General features: G+C 41.8%; 1 protein-coding gene across 1 annotated transcript in view; it reads left to right on the top strand.

The window, feature by feature from the left end:
• The window catches only part of loxl2b (lysyl oxidase-like 2b), a 42,800-nt gene extending 23,626 nt beyond the window's left edge, over window positions 1-19,174 (top strand). Inside the window, exons 4-14 of the mRNA XM_079567593.1 lie at window positions 2,690-2,901; window positions 5,053-5,269; window positions 9,319-9,502; window positions 11,721-11,872; window positions 11,962-12,129; window positions 13,176-13,341; window positions 14,563-14,803; window positions 17,092-17,207; window positions 17,302-17,438; window positions 18,480-18,591; window positions 18,676-19,174. Coding sequence (XP_079423719.1) covers window positions 2,690-2,901; window positions 5,053-5,269; window positions 9,319-9,502; window positions 11,721-11,872; window positions 11,962-12,129; window positions 13,176-13,341; window positions 14,563-14,803; window positions 17,092-17,207; window positions 17,302-17,438; window positions 18,480-18,591; window positions 18,676-18,746 — 1,776 coding nt within the window. The 3' untranslated portion in view covers window positions 18,747-19,174. The remainder of the gene's footprint in view (window positions 1-2,689; window positions 2,902-5,052; window positions 5,270-9,318; window positions 9,503-11,720; window positions 11,873-11,961; window positions 12,130-13,175; window positions 13,342-14,562; window positions 14,804-17,091; window positions 17,208-17,301; window positions 17,439-18,479; window positions 18,592-18,675) is intronic.
• The last annotated feature ends 3,486 nt before the right edge of the window (window positions 19,175-22,660 follow it).

The raw sequence follows: 22,660 nt of genomic DNA, 5'->3' as shown, positions 1-22,660 counted from the left end.
CGCGTCAGTAAATAACTCGGCCGGATGCATGTATGGTTCTGTAATATCCAACAATGACAGTTTGTTTGCATATCGAAGTGCCGCATTTCCTTGTAAGTGAGTTGTATTGTTGCATTTGCCATTTTTGTTTCCTTTCAAAATGTTGCGCGCTTGCATTTCTAGTCACGTGACTGGGAGACAGCTGTACTGAGGCAGGAAAGACCTTATAAGGCCACAGACATTTACTCTACAGTGTTTAAAATGACAGTTACAGTTAAACTTTCGAAAAGTATATCCCTCAATGAACCAGAAATACAATGAGAAACAACTTATTTTGAGAAAAATGGGGACAAAAATAAATGTGCAGGTGATGAACATATATTCCTGAAGCAAAAGAAAGAAAGAAAGAAAGAAAGAAAGGAAGGAAGGAAGGAAGGAAGGAAGGAAGGAAGGAAGGAAGGAAGGAAAGAAGGAAAGAAGGAAAGAAGGAAAGAAGGAAAGAAAGAAAAGCCCCCAAAAAAGTATTTTTTTCTGTCATTTATTGAACGATAAGTCTATACAGTAATTATCGCGACAGCCCCAGTGAGAAGGGCTTACATTGAGATCATGTGAAAACCAGAAAGTCAAACTACTGGATACTTTGTTTCAGCTGGTTTAGATCAATATTTTCTGACCAACCAAGTGTGAGATAGTGATGAAGGTCAATTGAAACTCTTTTTGGAGTTCAATCCAGGAGTGTGATGCCGCAAACCCAGGCCTTCCACTAAAGTGTTACAGCAACATCATATGACACACTGCAGGAGTCCGCAGAAGGAGCCGAAACAGTCTAGATATGAAATAAACACACCTGTTTTCTTTTTGACAAGGAGAGTCCATTTTTACACTATTTTGTTAACCCAAAAGACGCTTAAACCCTACAGAAGTATCACGTTATGCTCCTCACAGACAGTAAACCCGATATTAAAGGTGGTTGACTACGTTAGTCCAAGTTGCTGAAGGCTGTTTAGACCTGAAGTCAAATTGAGTTGGAGTGAGGAGCCCCACAGAAACACGAGCCTGTCAGTGAGGGACCGCGGTGCTATAACACTTTAGCATCTGTTTTTAATTCACTGTGAGATGTTGACATTTTGTGGAACTGCAGGAATCTGGTGTTTTGTTGAAGGCTGGAGTTTCCTTCATACAGTTGGCCATTGTTTTTGTCATTGGTGTTGGACTGTGCATGTAATTAAATGCTTTATTATTACAGTTCAAACTTGGCAATGTGTTGTGCGTTTGCTCAACTCCTGTATAGGAATATGTGTGTGTGGACTTGTGGTGGTTGGAAATGTTCCATAGCAGGGGTGTCTAGACTTTTCTTTATCAAAGGCCTTGTATTGAAGTGTAAATGGACGACTGAACCAAAAAAATGTCCCCACAAACGAAGGTCACAAGCTCTTAATTGTTGGTATTCGCTGTGGCATTGTTTGAATAAACTTCTGCAATGTCAAAAGATCTAGTGTTGCATTCAGTTCACCAAGAACTTTTATTGATGATAGAGCGTGATCACTGCGCAAAGCCTTCTTCAGCACATCCCAAAGATCCTCAATGGGGTTAAAATCTGGTTTTGTTAATCCTGGTAATGTCAGCTTGGAATACGCCCCTACTATCAGAGAAGAAGAAATCCATTGATGGAATAACCTGGTCATTCAGGAGGCTCAGGTTGGCAGCTCATTCTTAAGTCACATATGTTCTTTATCCACTTAGTACGCTTTATCGCGGCACTGTACGGTCGAAGTACATGGTTTTACATGTTTACCATTTCCGTTACAATTGGACCGCAGTCGTTGTGGGCGGCACTCCTACAGATGCGCACGCTGAAATACACACTACTGAAGGAACAATAGAATGGCAATGAAAAGTTTCGTGAGCCGCCAACACTGTGGACAAATACTACCGTTTTGTGGGGTTCTGGAATTATTCAGAGGTGCCAAGGCAAATACGAGAGAAAAGAAGCCACTTGAAGTCGAACTATGAAGCTAAGCAACCTGCTTAATGCTATACAAACACCAGCTCAAGTTATGCTAATGGTGGATAAATGCTACCATCGGCAAACAATTTTAACAACGGTATGATGTTGTGTAATGTTAAATCTCGTTTGACCTGCCTGTTTTAGTGAGGGCTGTCCTCTCTCCTCTGGACAATCGGAGCCTCAGTTTGTTCACTTCACATAAGCATCAGGCTGAAAACTTGTACCTGTTTGACCCTGGTCTGACTGGTGGAAACACTGTTGAACCCAGACCTGACCAACCGCAGAGCTCTAGGTTTACATCCAGGTTTGGTCAGGCAGTGTATCATGCCTGTTTAAGTGCTCTAGAAGTGTGAAAAACACTGTCAATTCCTTAAGATTTCTTAGCAGAACTATAGGCCATATATGATGAACAACACTGGTAGACAGTGATGATGTTCTTCGGCTAGAACTGGAGGGTCCAGCCCTTGGTCTTTTGACAATCAAGAAAATCGTCCCTCCACCGAGCAAACTTGCCGACCCCCTGGTATACATTTTTGCCCCCATAGTTATGAAGTTATAATCATTCACAAGTCCTCAAAAAGGCATCCACAAAAAAAAACTGAAAGACTGAAATACATCTACACATTTACAGACAGCACTTAATATTTGTATGATCCGTAAACTAAATAAACTAATCTGACGTCCGTGTGTTTTGTGTCGCAGAGCCTCGACATCCAGGTGGAGGACGTGCGAATCCGGGCCATCCTGTCGACGTACAGGAAGAGGGTCCCCGTCACCGAGGGTTACGTGGAGGTCAAAGACGGCGGGAGGTGGAAGCAGATCTGCGGCGCCGACTGGACGCAGCACAACAGCCGCGTGATCTGCGGCATGTTCGGGTTCCCGGGGGAGAAGCAGTACAACGCACGTGTCTACAAGTCAGTAACACGGCCGATTGTCCCCGTTACATTTCAAACAATGTGTAAAGTTCTTCAAACTTACGTGAAGGTTGCCATAAACACATGACTCACGAAGCCGCAACATGGACGTACAAGTGCGCAATCGAGAATTTACAAACCAAAACTGCTAAGTGCTATCTAAAGTAAATGGTTTGAAAGAGCTCTCTGAACTGTGATTGGAAATGCAGCTGTGTTTGGCGCAGATGTTAAATTTATGAGAGCGCAGAATGTTTCAAACCCCAGAAAAGCTCATTATGGTCAGGGAGTGATCATGTTTAGGCCTGGATCGGCTCAACGCGTCCACAACCTCGTAAATCTGAACCCTAAGGAGGGTGTTAGGCTGAAGTTGCTCATACTTAACACCTCTGTGTATAATTTAGTTGTTTTTAAGTATTTCTGGTGCAAATGTATCTGTTTTTGGTCAAAGTCTTTCACTTTAAACGCTTTGATTTGACCATTGTTCTAAGCATTTCCTGATTGGTTGAATATATCAGGCTGATGTGTGGGTGTTTTACAATATAGTAAAATAGGTAGCCGATATATTGCTGATTAAAAGACCGATGTCTCCGGAACCGAACGTGATAGAGGCTTTCTGTTTGTTGCTTTGGAAAGAACTCAGTCAGAGCCTCAATACAGTGTGAACCTTCCAGCTCCACAACGTCTTGGGTCTCAGGAGAACTAATAAAATAAAATTAGCTTAAGTTTTCCTTAATATTCTTGAAGCCTTTGCCCTCATACAGTAAGTACAGTCCTAGCGCATGTACATTCCTTTGGGTCTGTTCCCATGAAGCCTCATGATGTCTGGTGCAGGAGCAGACATGCTGCCGAGTTTAAAGTTCAATCACAGATTCATAGAGCCCAGCCTCAAAGTTTCCCTCCACGTGTCAACTCTCTCTTGTAATTTTTACAGCTTTGTGTAATGGTCTAATACTGTAGTTTACAAAAAGACATATCTATAGTTTATAGTACATACAGCTCAGGTACAAAAGCTCATTTCTATATTTACATTTAAAATTTGGTAAGTCAGTCTCTCTCTCCTGGAACCGTCACCTTAACGTGGTGGAGGGTTTGAGCGCCCGAATCATCCTGGGGGCTCTGTTGTCGCAGGCTTTGTGCCCCTGGTAGGGTCTCCCATGGCAAACAGGTCCTAGGTGACAGGTCAGACAAAGAGCGGTTCAGAAGCCCCTTATGAGAGACCAACAGGCCTGGTTTGAACCATGAGGCCGTCCTTCTGTGGACCCACCACCTGCAGGAGGAGCCATAGGGGCTGGTGCAATGTGATTTAGGCAGCTCCAACAGCTGCCCCCACGACCTGGCAACGGACATGTGGAATAAAATGGATGGATGGATGGATGGATGGATGGATGGTACTGGCTTTGCATTCTCTTGTTGTGAACCTGGGAACCTGCATTTGGCTGGACATTTCTATTCAAATGATTGCAATAGACCATATGTGTGTGAGCGACACACTTCCGAGTGAACTCTCAGGGGGTGCGCTGCTCTTCCTCTCTCGTTTCTTAGCAACTCAGATTACTTGACAGACATTGGGTTCGATCTTGTGTTTCTAAATGCAGACTATAGGGTAGACTTTTCCGTTGACAAGGGGCAAACTTTGAGATTTCACAGCTCCAGACCCGGCGGCTGTACGTGGGCTGGACAGTCACTCATGACCAAGGGCGATGTTATGTAGAACAACCTTTTTCCTCAGGCCAGACTCTCTCTGCAGTCGGGGAGGGGCGAGGGCGACAGAGCGGGATGTCGGGGAGTCTGCTTTTTTTATCGTGTTGACACTATTCCTGCTAAAGGAAGAACATTCCGGGTTCTTTAAGGTTTATGTTTACTGTTGACTGTCCATCAGTAACTCAGTCTGTCAGGTTTTCTTCCACTATTTATTGATTTGTGCAAGACACCACCAAACAATTATGAGAGAGGAAGAACAACGCTTTCTCGGGGGTTCACTTGCGGGCATAGAGCTATTAGCAAAACGCAAAGACTATAGTTGGTTAGAAGGAGATGTTCTCAGAAACAATCCAAATACTTGTCAAAAAAATTAACAACAGTCCTAATTTTCCATGACTTGACAACGAGTGTTGTTCGTCACTGACTGTGTTGGCGCCCTCTTGTGTGCAGGATGTTCGCTCGCAGGAGAAAGCCCTCGTACTGGGACTTCTCGGTGAACTGCACCGGGACAGAGGCGCACCTGTCCAGCTGTAAACTGGGGCAGCAGACGGAGGCGGGCGCCAACGGGACGTGCGCGGGGGGGCTTCCCGTGGTGGTCAGCTGTGTCCCGGGGCGAGCGTTCGCACCTACACCCATGACGGGGTTCAGGAAGGCCTTCAGACAAGAGGTAAGGACGACGCTGCACTTCGGGATGACATTAGTTATTTCAGATGACGTCACGACCATAGACCGTTAAAAAGATAAAGACAGCTCCTCCTCACTCCTCCCTGTTTGCCACAATGACTACGTTTGAGAGAGAAATCATGGCGGATTTACATACTCCTCCTACTCTGCTGTGACGAAGCACTTTCCTAAAAAGAGCATAAGGGCGGGATCTTCACTGTAGACTCAGCCCTGCGCCATTAGCCCTAATGCTAACGTGCTGTCAATCAAAGTCAGGCCCTCATTAGTATACGAGATTTCTTTAAAAAAATTCGGTAACACTTTACATTACGGGCCGGTAAGTCCGTGGTACTTACAGTGGTAAATACAGTGGTACTTCTTGGTACTTATTGTGGTACTAAAAGTGGTAATTACTAGTCATTAGGGTTAGGGGTCAGGGAGACACAGAGTTACCACAGTATCTCTCATTACTAAGAGATACAGTGGTAATGCTCTTAGTAATGAAGGTTGTACGTCTATTTACTTTGGTACTTTAATTGATAGTTTATTGTAGTTACAGTGATACATCTATGGTACTTATTGGTAATTCAAGAATACTACAGCAGCGATTCATAAGTAGTAAATGTGGTACTTCTACACACAGATGTAATTTCTAGGATTTTGTGACTATAAATCAACATAAATCAGCATGAGGGAAAACAAGAACCTTCATTACTAAGAGTTACCACTGTATCTAGAAGTACATGTCTTGTAATTCTCACTATAGTATCCTTTAAGTACCACCATAAGTACCACTGTAAGTACCACCGTAAGTACCACTGCAAGTACCACCATAAGTATCACCGTAAGTACAACAATATGTATCTAGAATTACCTCTGTAAGTACCAAGGACTTACCGGCCCGTAATGTAAAGTGTTACCAAAAATTCTTACGAAAACCAGCCTGGTTTCTTTAATTGTAACTAACCCAGCGTTGTCACGGGAGGAATATCTAGGTGCAGAAAGTTTAGGAAAATTCGAAACCAGACTGTGAAGTTGTTAACGTGTCTAAAGTGCAATGCTTTCCAATGGGAGACTAGCGGCTATATGGAGGTACTACAGCAATGGCGGCCCCTAGTGTCGTCGTCACAAAGGAGAGCAGCCAGCGGCCATTGGTCTCGACATGTTTACTTGATATGGGGGAGACACAATTTCGATAATCGAGCTGCACGATATAAGAAGAAATTGTCTTGAATTTTTTCATATTTTTAAATGACCATGTGTTTTTGTTTTAGGCTGTTCGTAAAAATGTGTAAGTCTCAGTCAGATGGAAGTCCACATTGTTTCTGCGTGATGAATATTGCATCATCTAACATTGCAATCATGTTTTGCCAAATTTGTGACAGATAAATACGCTTATAAAAGATCTTTTGGCAAATATGAATTATCCAGTCTAACTCGTCTCTACTGGACATGTGTGAATCCATGTTCGTAACCAGAAAAAAAACAAAGAAGCTTTTTTAAAACACACTCAATTCTCAAACATCTCAGTACAGATGACTGCTTGAAAAACCTTTTACACAATGCAGAACTCATGTACAATTGAGAGCTTGCACAAGTATAAACGATTCAGTCCAACATTAGCGTGACTTCTTCTAAAATACAGAAACATTGTCTCCTGACGCCCATTTGAATCACTGTACAAATATTAAAAACTAATAAAGAATTCATGATAAGACTAAAATCTAAACTTGATTAACCACTGGTGATTATTTTGGAGCCGACTATATAAAAAGTTTGTTTTTGAGGCAGTTACGCCTCAAGTCTCCAGAACGTTTTGTAAGACTCACTCAATGACTTTCCCACATGGCAGATTACGCAACAGTCCATTTTGTTTTCCTTATCTGATTTCTCCGACTTTATCTGCAAAACATCAAACAGGCACTTCCCAAAAGATGTACTCACTCATAATTACAGCCTCATACCTTCATAAACTATTCCACTACCTCCTTATTCTAGACACTCAATGTAATTTATTGGGATGTTAAAAAGCCTCAAACTATTTCCATTTGCTCATTTTTCTATTTTCCGGCGGCTCAAACGGGCTTCTGTGCGACTACTGGACAGTGTGGCTCCCAAAATATGTCCGGCATTCGCAGACACAAACAAACCGACTAAACAGCAGAGGAGAGCTGTCCCGGGGCATTTAAGGTCACACATTTTTGCTGAGAAATAAAGACTCGGGGGTTAAATCCGGTTCTTGTGTCACAGTGGAAAAACAGCTGTCGCGCTTCAGGACTTTTCTGCTGGTTTTGAAAAATGATCATCTGGGGATTAGATGCAACACGACAGAGGCTGTAAAACAAAGTGGACGATACTGAGCGCTGGAGAACGTCATCTTTTCTGTTGTTCCGAAAAGTGTTACTTAATTTTGTGGGAGTAAAATTACCGCAATAGGTTTTCATCATCAACATTAAACTTCACGAGATCATGTGATTCCTCTGTGGTTTAACTTCCGTGGCTTTGGAGGATGGTCAGATTTATTGGACAATTTTCCCTGGAGGGCAGTAAAGTCTCCCTTGACCTTGGAACAAAAGGTTTCGCTTTGTATTTATGTCTTTCAAGTCGATATCTCAGCAGGAGCTTTGTAAAGGACATGTATATATACATTCAATATACACGTAGCAATCTATGAGGATAGAAATGTAAGGATGAAAAGTTGGAGATTAAATGGCTTTGATTTGATTTGATATTTAATTTAGTTTATGGAAAACACAATTGCTATTTATATTTGAGAATCATGCTATATACATACGCAAACATCGAGAAAATTACATATTATTCTAGAAGTAATTTTTTTCTCATAATACACTTACTGAATAACTGTACTTAAGTAGAGCTTATGAATATCTGTACTTTACTTAAGTAGTATTTTGGTATATAAGTTTTGCCCTGCTACATTAGAAAGATAGATACAGTATAATACCTTCTGCTAAACTACGTTTCTATAAAGGAGCCAAAGTAAAAACATGGCTGTGTGTTTTGCCCCATTTGAAACTCTTATGATGAACACTCCGGGACAGTAGGTGGCGCTGTGCAGTGTCAATGTCACTGACTCACGACAAGAAAGAAGGCTTGTGTTGCCGTCAATGGGCGCTGGCTGCTCTGCCATTGCTGTAGTACCTCCATGTCGCCACTAGGCCTCCATTGAAAAGCATTGGAGTTTAGACACTTTAAAAACAACTTTGACGCCTGGTTTAAATTTTCAACACTAGACTAGGCTAGATATTCCTCCTGAGATAACGCTGGGTTAGTCTCAATTTATGAAACCAGGCTGGTTTTCGTAAGAAGAATTTTTTAAATCTCGTACTTAATGAGGGTCGGACTGTTAGCATTGGAGCAGCGCGATCGACACGTCACGCAAGGGCCGAGTCTCCAGTGAAGATCCCGCCCTTATGCCCTTATTAGGAACATGCTTCGTCAGAGCTGGGGAGGAGGAGTCTGTAAATCAGCCATGAATTCCCCCACGACCGGGATCATTATGGTAAACGGGGAGGAGTGAGCAGAAGACGTCCATTATTATTTACAGTCTATGTTTGCCGTCAGTGAGCGAGGAAAGTCCTTCTCTTTGGTCCTCCTCCAAAATAAACGTTTTAAAACTGGACACCTCCCAAACACTGCTTAAAAGTTTGGCTCCAATTAGTTTCTTTTTTGTTTTAAAAAAATAGTGATGACCCATGTGACAAAGCTGGGCTGGGGATCATATATTTAACCACCAAAACACGGGACCTTTACCATTACCTTTTATCTTTTGCATATTATATCTATGGTTGCTGTACAGGTAGTGACTTAGCGTGTCTTCAGATTTTTTGAAGCCGCAAAGTTCCAACACTTATTTATGATGATTTGTACTTTTTCACTATGCACTTTTACTTGTACTGGAGCAATATTTGACCAGTATCATCTTTACTTTTACTCAGGTGACAAAATCAAGTCCTTTGACCACCACAGTTCAAACACGATCGCTTGTAATAGAATAGAACGTGACCTGAAATGTTTCCCCTGTTCCTGCAGCAGCCTCTGGTTCGTCTCCGGGGCGGGGCCATCGTGGGAGAGGGTCGCGTGGAGGTGCTGAAGAACGGGGAGTGGGGGACGATCTGCGACGACCGCTGGGACCTGGGCTCGGCCACCGTCGTGTGCAGAGAGCTGGGCTACGGGACGGCCAAAGAGGCGCTGAACGGGGGCCGGCTCGGACAAGGTCTGTTCATAGAGAATAGGATTGTAATAATAGTATGATATAACGGTGGCCCTCATAGTCCAAGAATAAGATGCAGAATAAACAGGTATGACAAATAACCCTTTCTTTTTTTTACTTTTTATGTGCTGTATAATATTCGTTGTGAGTTTAGTGATAGATTTTGATATTCAGATGAACTGTGTCTGTGTCTCTGCTGTGATTGGCAACTCTTAAATGGAAATATCCCAAAGGAAATGTCGAAGCTTGAATTCATGTAAGCTCCTCTTTGTGCTTCATTTAGCCCACAGCACCACCAAATCTGACTTATATCAATCGGAAAAAAAAGCTAATTTTGTCTGCTCCAATATGAACACTGCTGGACTGGATGTAAATGTAATGTCGTCTAAACCCAGCCCTGGCCTTCTGTGCGAGCCGCCCGTAATGACAGACTTCGCTTGTTCACTAAATTATAAGTGTCTGCGAGACTCACACGCTGCCAAAAGTTTTATCCAGTAATTTAACCTAAATTGAACCTAAATATACTCGACCTCATTGACCAACGTGCGGCCAAATCTGAGCTACCGTCCACTCTGAGAAGCGAGCCGAAACTGCCTCGCGTCTAAATAGGCATCAGGAGGATAAAGCAGAAGCCTGTGATTCCAAACTTGAGCCGTCTTGTTATGTTTGGGATGGAATTCGTTCTTACATAATCCCCTTTTTAAATCATCACTCGCTCCTGTAGAGGTTTCCCATCCCATATATTTGCGACTATCCCTCCTCTGTGCATGTCCAAACCACTCCCGTTGAACATCCATCAAGAGCCGTCCAAATGTTGTACTCGTGCCTAATCCCGTGCTTCATGCTCTGGGCTGCTCCTCTGAAGCTGTTCCCTCGTATTCCACAGAGACTCGATTAATAAAACAACAAAGGAAAAGAGAAGAACTGAAAAACAACCTTGAAATTTACCAGACCTACTTGCACATGACAAACTTGGTGCTGCACGACCCATTTCCTCCCATTCTCAAGCCATGGAAGTGGGAGGTAGTAGTTGGACGTGTGAAATTAGCGTGGATCACCATAGAAATACATTTTCCCAATTTGGACTATTACTTTTGCACAAAGTAAGCTTAGCTGATAAAGAATCATGATGAATTCTGATCTTACAGTTCAAAACCCTATTTTTGGGGAACGTTTTTCTCCGGTGTGTTGTGAGTTTTGTCGGCGGTTTAATTTTTGCTGAAAACATTCAGTTTGATCGATTTCAAAATACTGCAAAACAGTCTGAATGTTTTGGCCCGGAGCACGGCACTCATGGCACTGAGGCCTGTCCCGTGATATTTGTATTTGATCACACGAAACAAGCAAAAACCACAGACATGACTACTAGGGCTGGACACCATTAAACGATATCAGTCTGGTATCGGAAAAAAAAGGTTTGGTTTTACCAGTATTTTTTCTTTTACCGAAAGAAAGAACTGAAAAAAAAAAAAAAACTCTCTCTTTAGATCCAAGTTTGAATGCTGTTGGTCCCCCCTGCAGTTTTTGACACAATATTTTTCTTGTATTTGACACAATTTGTTCTCATTTTCACATTTTTTCCCCTCCTTTTTACTCATTTGTTATTACTAAAAGTTTCCCTATTTTCTCAATTTCTTAAGTTTTTGTTTTTTTTTGTAATTTTTTTGTACAAAATTTTTCCCTTTTTTGCCACAATTTTCTCCCATTTCCTTCCCTATTTTGACCATTTTTTTCTTATTTTTGTGGCAATCTTTTCTCGTTTTCCTAATTTAGTTTCCTCATTTTTGCTTATTACTGATATTTTACACAATTTTTTACAAAATGTTAACACAATTTTTCCTTTCTTTCTTTCCAAATTATTCCCCATTTTTTGACACATTTCTTGACATTGGAGATGAACCCGATTTAATAAATTTGCAGATCTTCCACACATTATTATTATACAAATATTTTAGTATAGGTATAGGGAAAAAGCATCGTTCAGGTATCGGTATCGAAAACCAAGTATCGCTATAGTACTGGGTCTATAAAACATGTCAATACTCAGCCCTAGACATACAAAAACACCCAAAAATGTCAATGGGAAACATGCAGAATGAAGAGGTTAATGACAGTGTAATTCAAAATCTTACCTCATGCTACACAGTGTGCCTTTAAGCATGTGGATTTTCAGAGATATTTGTGTGTTTAGGTTTGTAATAGTTCCCCTGTTGTTGCGCAGGGATGGGCCCGGTGCACATGAACGAGGTCCAGTGCTCAGGGTTCGAGAAGTCCATCACCGAGTGTCTCTTTAACAAAGAGACGGCGGACTGCAGCCACGAGGAGGACGCCGGGGTCCGCTGCAACGTCCCGGCCATGGGCTTCCAGGAGAGGGTCAGTGCGAGGCTTTGACCAAAATCATTCACATTTGAGCTCATTGGAAGCCTAGTTTTGTGAAAAGGGACTTGTTTTTCCTCGTGTAGCTGCGGCTCAGTGGGGGGCGGTCGCCGTACGAGGGCCGGGTGGAGGTGCTGACGGAGAGGAACGGCTCCCTGGTCTGGGGCACAGTCTGCAGCGAGGGCTGGGGCGTCATGGAGGCCATGGTGGTCTGCAGGCAGCTGGGGCTGGGATTCGCCAGCAACGCCTTCCAGGTACGTTTTACTCACAGCATTTTGTGTCACTGCTTTCAAGTCCTGTTGGTGCAGTGAGGTTCAACCTTTAGGACAGAGGTTCCCAAACTATTTAGAGTTCAACCCCCGAATATCCAGCAGACCATCTAGGAACATGACTATTTGAAAATCAGGATTTCAGAAATATGTTCAACCTACGTACTATTTTTTGCTTACGTTTATATTTTGACTTTCATGTAGAAATGATACAAGTGATTGCAGTAAGTAATGTTTATATATAGCACTTCAAGTACTTTTTGTTTTTTTTTACTTGGCAACTCACAGTCAAGGTTAGATAGTAACAAACTTTACTCGCAAAACATGAGGATGGATGAAGTGAGATTCAAAGTTCAGGATGTGCTCCACCAAAAACTCAAGTAGGTACAATAACCTCCCTTTGTACCAAATGTTTTTGTGTCATTTTAACATGGTGTATCTAACACGTTTTGCCGTGACGAGGCAAAGACGACACACTTTCATGATTTCTCCAGTGAAAAATTCACCTTGGGGCGTTCACTTTCACCTGTAAAGCTCCGCTCTCCTGCACACGATGGAAACGGGCCGTGTGTGAGTTAATGGAGGGGCTGCCTCAGTGGAAATGCTCCATCGTGGGTCCGTGTGATTACAGGATGTAGCTCTGCCTCGGGCACAAACTGCTGTTTATTGTAGCACGGGGACTTTTACTGCAGGTCTCTGGGGGAGGCAGGCGGACAGCGAAAGTGGAAGAACACATTTAGCTTTAAAGCATGACAGAGAATAGTCCATTTATGGTTTAATGCACACGTGTCTCTTAATATAGCAGGGATACAGTAAAGAATGGTTGGAAATGACATGGTAGAAGCTCTGTAAATGAAATGTAAATTATTTAATCCCATTTTTAATTAAGTATTCTATTATCATGTAGTGAAGCTATTTAGATTTAATGCTCATTGGAATCCAATTTAATGCTTTTTAATTACTTACTCAATTTTGGTGCAATCAACATAATGAATCCCTGCTAATGGCTTTGCCCCTGTCTGTCTGTGCAGGAGACGTGGTACTGGGCCGGGCAGGTGAGCGCAGACGCCGTGGTGATGAGTGGCGTCCGCTGCTCGGGCACAGAGATGACCCTGTCCCACTGTCTGCACCACGGGACAAACCTGCAGTGTCCCAGAGGAGGGGGGCGCCACGCGGCCGGAGTGTCCTGCTCAGACAGTGAGAGACTGTTCAGATTTTTAATGTTGGCTTAACTTTGGTCAGACGAAAGCTGGTCTGGTGACACGAGAAGAAAGGTTTAATGTTGTTTAACCTCTTACCACCCGCCTAAACCAAATGCATTCTGTCCTCTTTGGCTATTATATAGGCCTGTGTAGCACCTCATTTGAAATGTATTTTTATTTTTTTCAATTTTGGTCACATTGTTGTTGAATTTTTATCACTTTTTGGTTGAGTTTTTGTCACATTTTTGTTGAATTTTTGTCACTTTTTGGTTTTAGTTCCTTGTTTTCTTCTCATTTTCTGTGGCTGTTTTGGTGCTTTTTTTCCCCAAGAAGCTTTTTGATTAGGGTAAGGGTAAGCAAAACTGGAGAAAATGGAATCCGTTCACGTGGGAGTTAAGAGGTTAAAAGCTATGTCACAAATAATCTGTCTCACACCTCAGTAAGAAACATGAATATACTGTATTATGCAACTCAGTGCTTTCCAAAGTGGGGTCTGGGGTCCCCTGGGGGGCTTCAAAGGCATTGCAGGGAGCCCAGGGATTTTTGTGTGTTTTATTTAACCTTTATTAATAATAATTACTGTGCTTTGGAAACAATGCAATTCATTGAATCCTGTTACTTTTTTTTTTACTCTAAAATACATTTTGGCTCCTACTAGATATCAGAATGTACACAATGTGCCAATGCAGTGATGTGTTTCTCCTCTGCTACTCAGTTCAACACAATGAGCCCTGCTTAGACCTGGTTTAAGCAGGGCTCATTGTGTTTAGAAGCAGAACATTTAAGTTCTGGTTTAGTCCAGGTTCATACCCACTGGCTTTGATCGTTTCTTCTACTGCTATAGAGCTCTGATACGTACCTCCAGGTTCATATAATGCCAATGGTAAACCCGAAAGCGTCTAAATTTGAAAGTGTGTTCATCAGGGCTCTGTGCAGCTGCTTATCATACATAAGTTTGTTTTTATTAAGTCATTTCCACTGCTGCCTGAGGAGGGAGCTCGAGGTAAACTCTTCATCAACCCCCCTGGTGCCTGTGTTTTAGAGGCAATGCTTCATCATTACAGAGGCATTATTTCAAATTATAAAATGTAAAAAATATCAATGCTGTGGCACCGCTAAAGACCGTTTGTTAGTCCCATATACATGATGTGTTTGAAGATCTCTACTCTCAGTCCAATATCATTTCTTAATCCGCCCCCTCTCTCTCTCTCTCCAGCGGCTCCGGACCTGGTGTTGAACCCTCAGGTGGTGGAGCAGACCACATACATGGAGGACCGGCCCATGTTCATGCTGCAGTGCGCCTACGAGGAGAACTGCCTGGCCTCCACCTCCAACTCCGTCCCGGCCAACTCCTACCGCCGCCTGCTGCGCTTCTCCTCCCAGATCCACAACAACGGCCAGTCCGACTTCAAGCCCAAAGCCAACCGCGAGAGCTGGGTGTGGCACGACTGTCACAGGTGAGCGTCCGCCGGGTCACAGGGCGTATGTGAAGGCGGTGATCATGCAGCAAATACTTTAGGAGCCTTGATGTTTTGGAGTTTAGCTTTTTCTGGTAGGGTCAGGGTTGGGGTTAGGGTAATAAATGGTAAATGGACTCAACTTATATAGCACTTTTTTACCTTTATCAGGCCCAAAGTGCTTTACAGTAAGGAACCAGTCACCCATTGACGCTCTCATTCATAATGAGAGTGGACGCAGACACTGGAGGCAAGTAAGGTGAAGTGTCTTGCCCAAGGACACAACAACAGTGTGTATTTTTGCGGGAGCTGGGAGTCGAACCCACGACCTTCCGATCACGAGACGACCCGCTCTACCACCTGCGCCCCATGAATAAATAAAGAAAATATCCAAAGTCATCCACTAATGTACCAAAAAATATCTTTAGTTTATTCATGGTGTTATATAAAAAAACATGTGTAAATTAATTGTTTTAATCTAGTAAGAAAAAGATACTTCATTACAATATAAATAACAGTAAAAAGTACAAGATGATAAAACCACTCAAACAAGTACAATTATTTCAGTACATGCAGTTAATGTAATCGAGTACTGCATCGACTTTAAATCTATTTTTGGGTCCTTTTAGATCGTTGCCTGGTGTTGCACGCAAGGTCAAATATTTTATCGTAATAATAGGGCTTCAGATATGCTAAAATGCAGTACTATTTGCCAGCCGAGGGCGCAAAGCCACGTCTAACTACTTAAAGAGACTAAAGAGAGAAAAACATGCAAGTTGGTCATTTTATGCTCACTACTGCCACCTCAGGTCTTAGGCGTAACTGCACCTTCTATATTAAGCTCGTGCATGACGGCACTTTGGACCCAAATTAACACCTTTTTGAGCGACAGTGCAGTAGAGGCAGTTGTGGTGAACAGGTCTGAGCTCATTCTACACATTAGGACATGGCTGGAACATGTAGGGGGAGGAAAATACTTAATTTTCCGTATAGTCCCTTTAAGTGAAGTAGTAATGGCAACAAAACAGAAAAGAAAATCTGTTTAGAAAAAGTGTCTTGACTTTGAAAATGAGAAAAACATCATGGATCAATCCGTGCACAGTGTATCGGAGTGCGGGCTGGCGTTTTGGGTGCGGAAAAGAGAAACATGACGCGAAACATCTAGTGCTGAATCAGCCCTGCCCTGAGTGATGATCTCTCCAGTTCACCCGGAGCTGTTGGAAAACCTCTTTCTGCCTGTGGTTTGGCTCGCGTCGCAGGTGAAGTTGGTGTTGGCGGATTCCTGCAGGATTCAGAGCTAAATGTGTTTAAAGTGTAACGGATTTGAGCGGCAGCGGCTCGAGACCACACTCAGCACAGACTAAACACGAGCTCAGACCAGTATAATTGTCTCCCGTTAAAACAAGAGGTTGGGATAAAGACTTTTTTTTGTGTTCTATGTTTTCAGGTTTAAGTATAACAATTTAGGCCCAAAGTTGTCTTGCTGTGGAAAAAGAAAGTGGTTGTTCAGACACAGACAAATGAGTGGTAATGACGGGGAAGTCGAGGAATCAGTTTGAAACAGCTGATTCTGTGTGCGCTTAACTATAATGCACAACAGTGCCATCTGCTGACAGGCTCCCCAAACTTCGCTCACAGTGATGGGATTAATGGCTCGTAGTTGGGATTTGTTCATTTAATATTTCATTTTAATTTCATTTAATAAAGCTGTGCAAAAGACTGGCTCGTTTTTATATTGACAGAAAACTCATATTATCTACTTTAATGGAAATGACAAACGTTTATAGCCAGATTCATTTTAGAAACACGCCAGACCCAGAACGGAACGATGAGCTTTCTTTACTTTGGTATCTGCCGGCATCGCCAAACTACAACCAGCAAAGGTTGAAATTCAACCGATGCAACGCAGCCAATGAGATCAGACCCGTACGTACATGTAGGGAAATGATAATTGACCGGAGTTTACGGATGTCTAAGGCCAGGCTATATTATGGTCATCAGCTGATCTCATTCTTTGGTGTTTGGTGATCTCATTCTAGTGTTGCTGAACCTGACCAACTGAGGCAACAACAGATCTTGTTATGTTGGCTGTAAAGTTGATAGGCATGGCCCAGAAAACCACAGGAAACTCCCAGGAAAGTGTGACAGGAACATTGGACGTTGAAGCAATGGTCACTGCAGGCTCCACGTTACCGCTTGCTGGACAAATGGGGATTTAATGGATGTTACGTTTTCCTGGTGTTGTCTAAACGTGGCCTAAGGTTCTCTCTCTTGTTCTCTTTGTGCAGACACTACCACAGTATGGAGGTGTTCACTCTGTACGACCTCTACAGCCTCAACGGGACCAAAGTGGCCGAGGGGCACAAGGCCAGCTTCTGCCTGGAGGACTCCGAGTGTGACGAAGGTATAATACACGATCAAGACCAAACATTTTTCATTCATATATACGGAAGTTATCACATGCTGATATCGATGCTACCTGGTTTTCTTGTTCCCAGGTATTGAGAAGAGATATGAATGTGCAAACTTTGGGGATCAGGGCATCACCGTGGGCTGCTGGGACACGTACAGACATGACATCGACTGCCAGTGGGTGGACATCACTGATGTCAGCCCCGGGGACTACATCTTCCGGGTACAGAAAACTTATCACACAACATCGACTAGCTTTTACCCATGCTGTTTTTGTCTAAGGCCGATGACGACAATGCACTGCCGATAGTTATGGCAGATTTTTCAAATGTCTTGTTTATAATCCTTTTGTATGTTGTTTTTAAACTGTAAAAGGGGGCGCTGTATTTGGGCCAATGGCCGCTGGCTGCTCTGTTTTATGCCCACGACACTAGAGGCCGCCATTGCTGTAGTACCTCCATATCGCCGCTAGTCCCCCATTCAAAAGCATTGGAGTTTAGACACGTTAAAAACAACTTTATCGCCTGGTTTCTATTTTTTCAACACTAGACTAGGCTAGATATTCCTCCTGAGATAACGCTGGGTTAATCACAATTAAAGAAACCAGGCTGGTTTTCATAAGAAGAATTTTAGAAATCTTGTACTTAATGAGGGTCGGACTGTTAGCATTGGAGCAGCGCGAGCTACACGTCACGCAAGGGCCGAGTCTCCCTTATGAGTCTGTAAATCCGCCATGATTTCCCCCTCGAGCGTGGTCATTATGGTAAACGGGGAGGAGTGAGCAGAAGCTGTCCATTATATATACAGTCTATGATTTGGGCTCAATTATTCAGGACATTCATGTTAGGTACTTCAGAGGGAGCTCGTTTTAAAGACAAAAATCAGCAGATTCTCTTATAGCTCTGAAGTTATAACCAGAAGTCTGCAACATAAAATTAATGATCCAAGGTGTCCAAACTTGTAAAAGTTGTGGGAGGACTCATTAAAAGCTCTGACTGAGCTCTTTCCAATGCAAAAGACAGGACGTGTCTATCATCTCCATTTTGGTAATGGAGATATCTCTTCATGTCGGCCGAGAGCTGATATTGTAAAAGACCCAATATAGTGGTCAACCTATAATAGTGATAAAGATGATCAAAAATCTTAATACCCCCACTTTAACACTGACAATTCAGGGGGTTTATAGACGTATACAGGGGCTGCCCAATGTCTTGTCTTTTTTATTGCGTTATTATTCAAAACCCATTTGTCTTTTCTTCCGCAGATTGTCATAAACCCGAACTACGAGGTCCCAGAGTCGGATTACTCCAATAACATAGTCAAATGCAGGTGTCGATACGACGGTCACAGAATCTGGATGTACAACTGTCATAACGGTGAGGCAGTTCATGGCCGAGAGATAGCATTAGATAGAAACTAAAAAAACTAACTGACTAAGCTTAAAAACTCTCTTGTCACAGGTGGGTCGTTGAGTGAAGAGACTGAGCAGCAGTTCCCAGGCCTCATCAGTAACCAGGTCACACACAGGTAAAGACCGGACCCAGGACCAGAGCTAAACGGAGACTAGACCCCCAGAGGAAAGGACTCTACAGGGTCCAAGTCCGACCGAAAAACCGGGACTGAAGCCTCTGGACCTCGGCCGCTTCGAGGGGACGACTTCTGTGAACAGTGTCAACCAGCAGCAAGTGACAAAACAGGCTCGAACCACGATTTTTATGTAGCAACAAACAGTATTTAGACTTTCAAAGCTCCAAAAAGACACAGAGATGGAAGAAAATATCTCCTTTTTACAGTTTCCATTGCCATTTAGTGAAGAGACAATTCATAGAAATAGATTGATTTGCAAAGCTCTTTAAAAGGACCCATTCAACCGATCAGGACAAGCCACCACAGCATATTCATTTTAAAAGTTCAGCCCCGTTATCGTAGGTATTTATCCAATGACAGTACTTCCTCATGGAGTTCATATTTAGCAGTGATTTCGAGGCTAGCTATCAAAACAATGGACCATTTTATCAAGCGCACTCGAGCTGCCACATGCTTCTCCTACTGCAGTGAATCTTAAACTTTTCACATCTAGTACCACCTCATGAAATGTCTAGACTAGGCAATCACCATCACTAAAGCTTAAATGAATTATCTCATTCAAATTAATAAAGTCTTAAGACGCTGAAGGTGAATAGATACAGACGGCATTGCATCATACAAGGGGGCGTGGCCTCACCGTGGGGAAATTTTTCACTCTTTTTAGCCGTTTTCTGGCGGAATATAAACTAATGTTTTACACACAAATGAAGTCAAGTCTAACTCGGGCCCATATCGATGTTTTTTCACACCTCAAGGGAAAAAATGGAAGCCGTAGCTAGAATTAGCATGTAGCATGATGCTAAAACGAAGCATCATGTTAGCATTATCCGTTATTTATGTAATTATGGGCTGTTGAACCACTTTGCTCCTCTCCATGTCTTTGTATCTTTATTAGGTAGAAAACTTTATTGTAATTTTTGTTTAAACAGCTTGAGTAATTATTTTTCACCCCCTCAAATGCTTCCAACATGACCATATATGGGTGATTACAGAGATGCCGTCTGTATCTATATGGAAACTTTATAAATGTAGAGATATTAATTTGAATCTTTTGCTGTAGGTTACTGGCATAAATATGAGGGAAAATGTATTGCAAGGTTTCTTTCATTTTATGTTTTTATATAAAAATACTCGAAGTTGCCAGAAATCTGAACAATAGATTGTGCCAGGTTTAAATTTATGGTTTTATTGTGTTGACATATATTTGGATATCTTGTTTAGTTTTAAAATAAGCTGTTAATTCGTCAAAAAACATCTGGGAAAACTCAAATTTCAGTGTTTTTTTTTTTTAATTGAAAAGTAAATGTATGGAGAAAAATATTGAATCAGTGCAATAATTAAACATGTTATTGTGAAGATTAGGTTTTTTTTTTTATGTTTCCAGGTGAAAGTTTATATGTTAAGAGACCAAAAGCTGAAACTGTCAAGTGCAGATGATCCTCAGTACAGTTCATCTTATTTTATAGTATTTTTTAATTGCAAAATCTATATAGTATGGTATTTCAATGTAATGAAATGGGTTTTAATAAATGGTCAGATCGAGTCTGCAACAAAACAAATGAGGAGACAAGAGCGAATGGACTCCATCTTTTTTTTGCTTTTTGTCAAACTTTGGGGATCAGCAGAAATGAAAGAATGTGTTGTGAATGACACGTGATGTTTTTACCGGTGCTATCGAGCTGGCCCTCTGTTTTCTGAGGGACAGAACATTTTATAATCTTTATACTTGAAGTGAGGACTTTGTGTGTAATAAAGTTATGGAGCAAAGACGCCTCGCCTGGTTGTTCGTCTGTTTAGCTCGTAAACCGGGGTGGCTTAAACTTTATGGGACTGGGGACTCCATACTGAACAGGAAAAGTCCCAGGGACCCCTGAATGTCCACCACTCACAAGTGCTTACACGCACTAGGCCTTAGATCAGGGGTTCCCAAAGTGGAGGTCGCAAGATGATTTTGAGACAATATTTCTTTTACATTTCTGACATTGAATTTGATGCATTTTTTTTATTTATTGAAAACGGCACATTATAGTCATCAAAATACTGAACCCAAACATGATTAAACCAGAATATAAATGTTTTGCACCTCAAATGATTGTAAATGCAAATTACATTTTGCAGAAGGGGGTCCCCGAGTTGTTTGTTGAGGGGTTTGGCCCAGAAAACCCGTGCCTTAGATAATCCAAAATACATCTTTTTTTCTGTTCAGGAGAGGAACAGTCATAAAACCTGTTGCAATACCTCCCCCCTGTGGTCCTTCGTCTGCATTACACCACAATTACGTATAAAACCAAAAAAGAAAACAAGTTTCTACTAATGGTACTGAAGAAATAAAAGTACTGAAAGCAGAAAATGTTAATAAAAAAAAAAATATATATATATATATATATAAATCATAGAGACCGAATTTTGATACCTTTGATTCAGGGACAACATTAAAGGAAGTTAATAATCAAATAATCAAATAAAGAAATAAAGAAATAAAAAAATGAACAGAAATAGTATTTAATGGAAAAAAATGACATTATTAACAGAAAGCCCAAGAAGTTTTTTTCAATTAATTTCAACTGAGCTCGGAAGGAAAAATGTATAGGAATTTTGCTTCAAGATCAAGAGGTGTCTGCCCACTTCCTCAAATCGTCCAAAACATTTACAAAAATCTTGATTGGGTTCAGTAAATTCTCATCTAAAAAGGTGCGAAACTTTGCTAACTGTTGATACAACAACAAACATTCAACAAATTAATGTTACAAAAAAAGAAAAGTTAGTTACCTTATTAGACCATGCGCAGAGAGACCAGCAGAGGGCAGCAGTGGACAACTCTTCTGTGCTTCCTTCTTGTATCGGAGGAAGAAAAGGTTCCTCAAACTTTTCTGCCAAATCAGTTTACCCCAAAATGCAATAAGTGAGAAACCACATACTTTTCTGCAAACATTTGGCCAAACAAGTGTGTATTTTATTCATAAACAATCTTCCACAGAATTCTGAAATCAGAACTCCGAAAGCGTTCGAGATATATATTTCAATTGATTTCGTAAACATCAAGAGTGGATAAATTATAAATGGAATTGTTTAGCCTTGAAAATGCTGCGGTCGGTTGGGAATCCGCGCTGAGGTAAACTTCAGCTGCTCGGGGACTTGTTTCTGTTCAAGGTTCACCGCTCCGAGAACCTGATTCTGGTCCAAAGAAATCTGCAGCAACATTTTTCCTACAATAAAACTCCTTGGGGCTGGACACGGCTTTAAAAATCTCCCGTATAAATCAGAATGAGCTACACGGCGAAACATCGATCCAACGCAGACGGGAAACACGGAGACAGCAGTTTATTCATGAGGTTATAAGTCTGATTACAAAAACATCAACAGATAAATAAAGGCAAAATCAGAAAGTATTATAAAAATGTTATTTACAGGTTTAAAGTAAAACATGAGACATTCGTGAAAGTAGATCATTAGTACTGTCCACACAGGATCAATGCTCGAGGTGACTGGTACATGTCAGGTCCTAAAGGGTCGGCTGTTCTGAGAGGAAAAGTTACAGCGAGGATCACTTTAGTGCTTTCGTCTTTTTCAGCTCGACACAGAATCTGGTGTCTTCTGAATCTTTAAGCCCCAACCTTCCGCAAATTTTTTTTTGTAGAACAAGTGGCTTTACTCTTGCGTCTCTTTTGCCATCTTATCATGAATCATGATCATGAAAGAAAAGGAAACTAAACAAGATTTGCTGAATCTTTGCACATTTAACTGTACCCTCTACTATAGGGCAAGGTGCCGTTAAACATTACTCGTGCTGTATCAGAGGTATTATGCTTTTCAAAGGTATTTGGTAATTATCTCAAACATCTCTTTATCACCATCCTA

Source organism: Gobius niger (genome assembly GCF_951799975.1).
Source record: "Gobius niger genome assembly, chromosome: 1".
NCBI lineage: Eukaryota > Metazoa > Chordata > Actinopteri > Gobiiformes > Gobiidae > Gobius > Gobius niger.
This window is presented reverse-complemented; position numbering and strand designations above follow the sequence as displayed.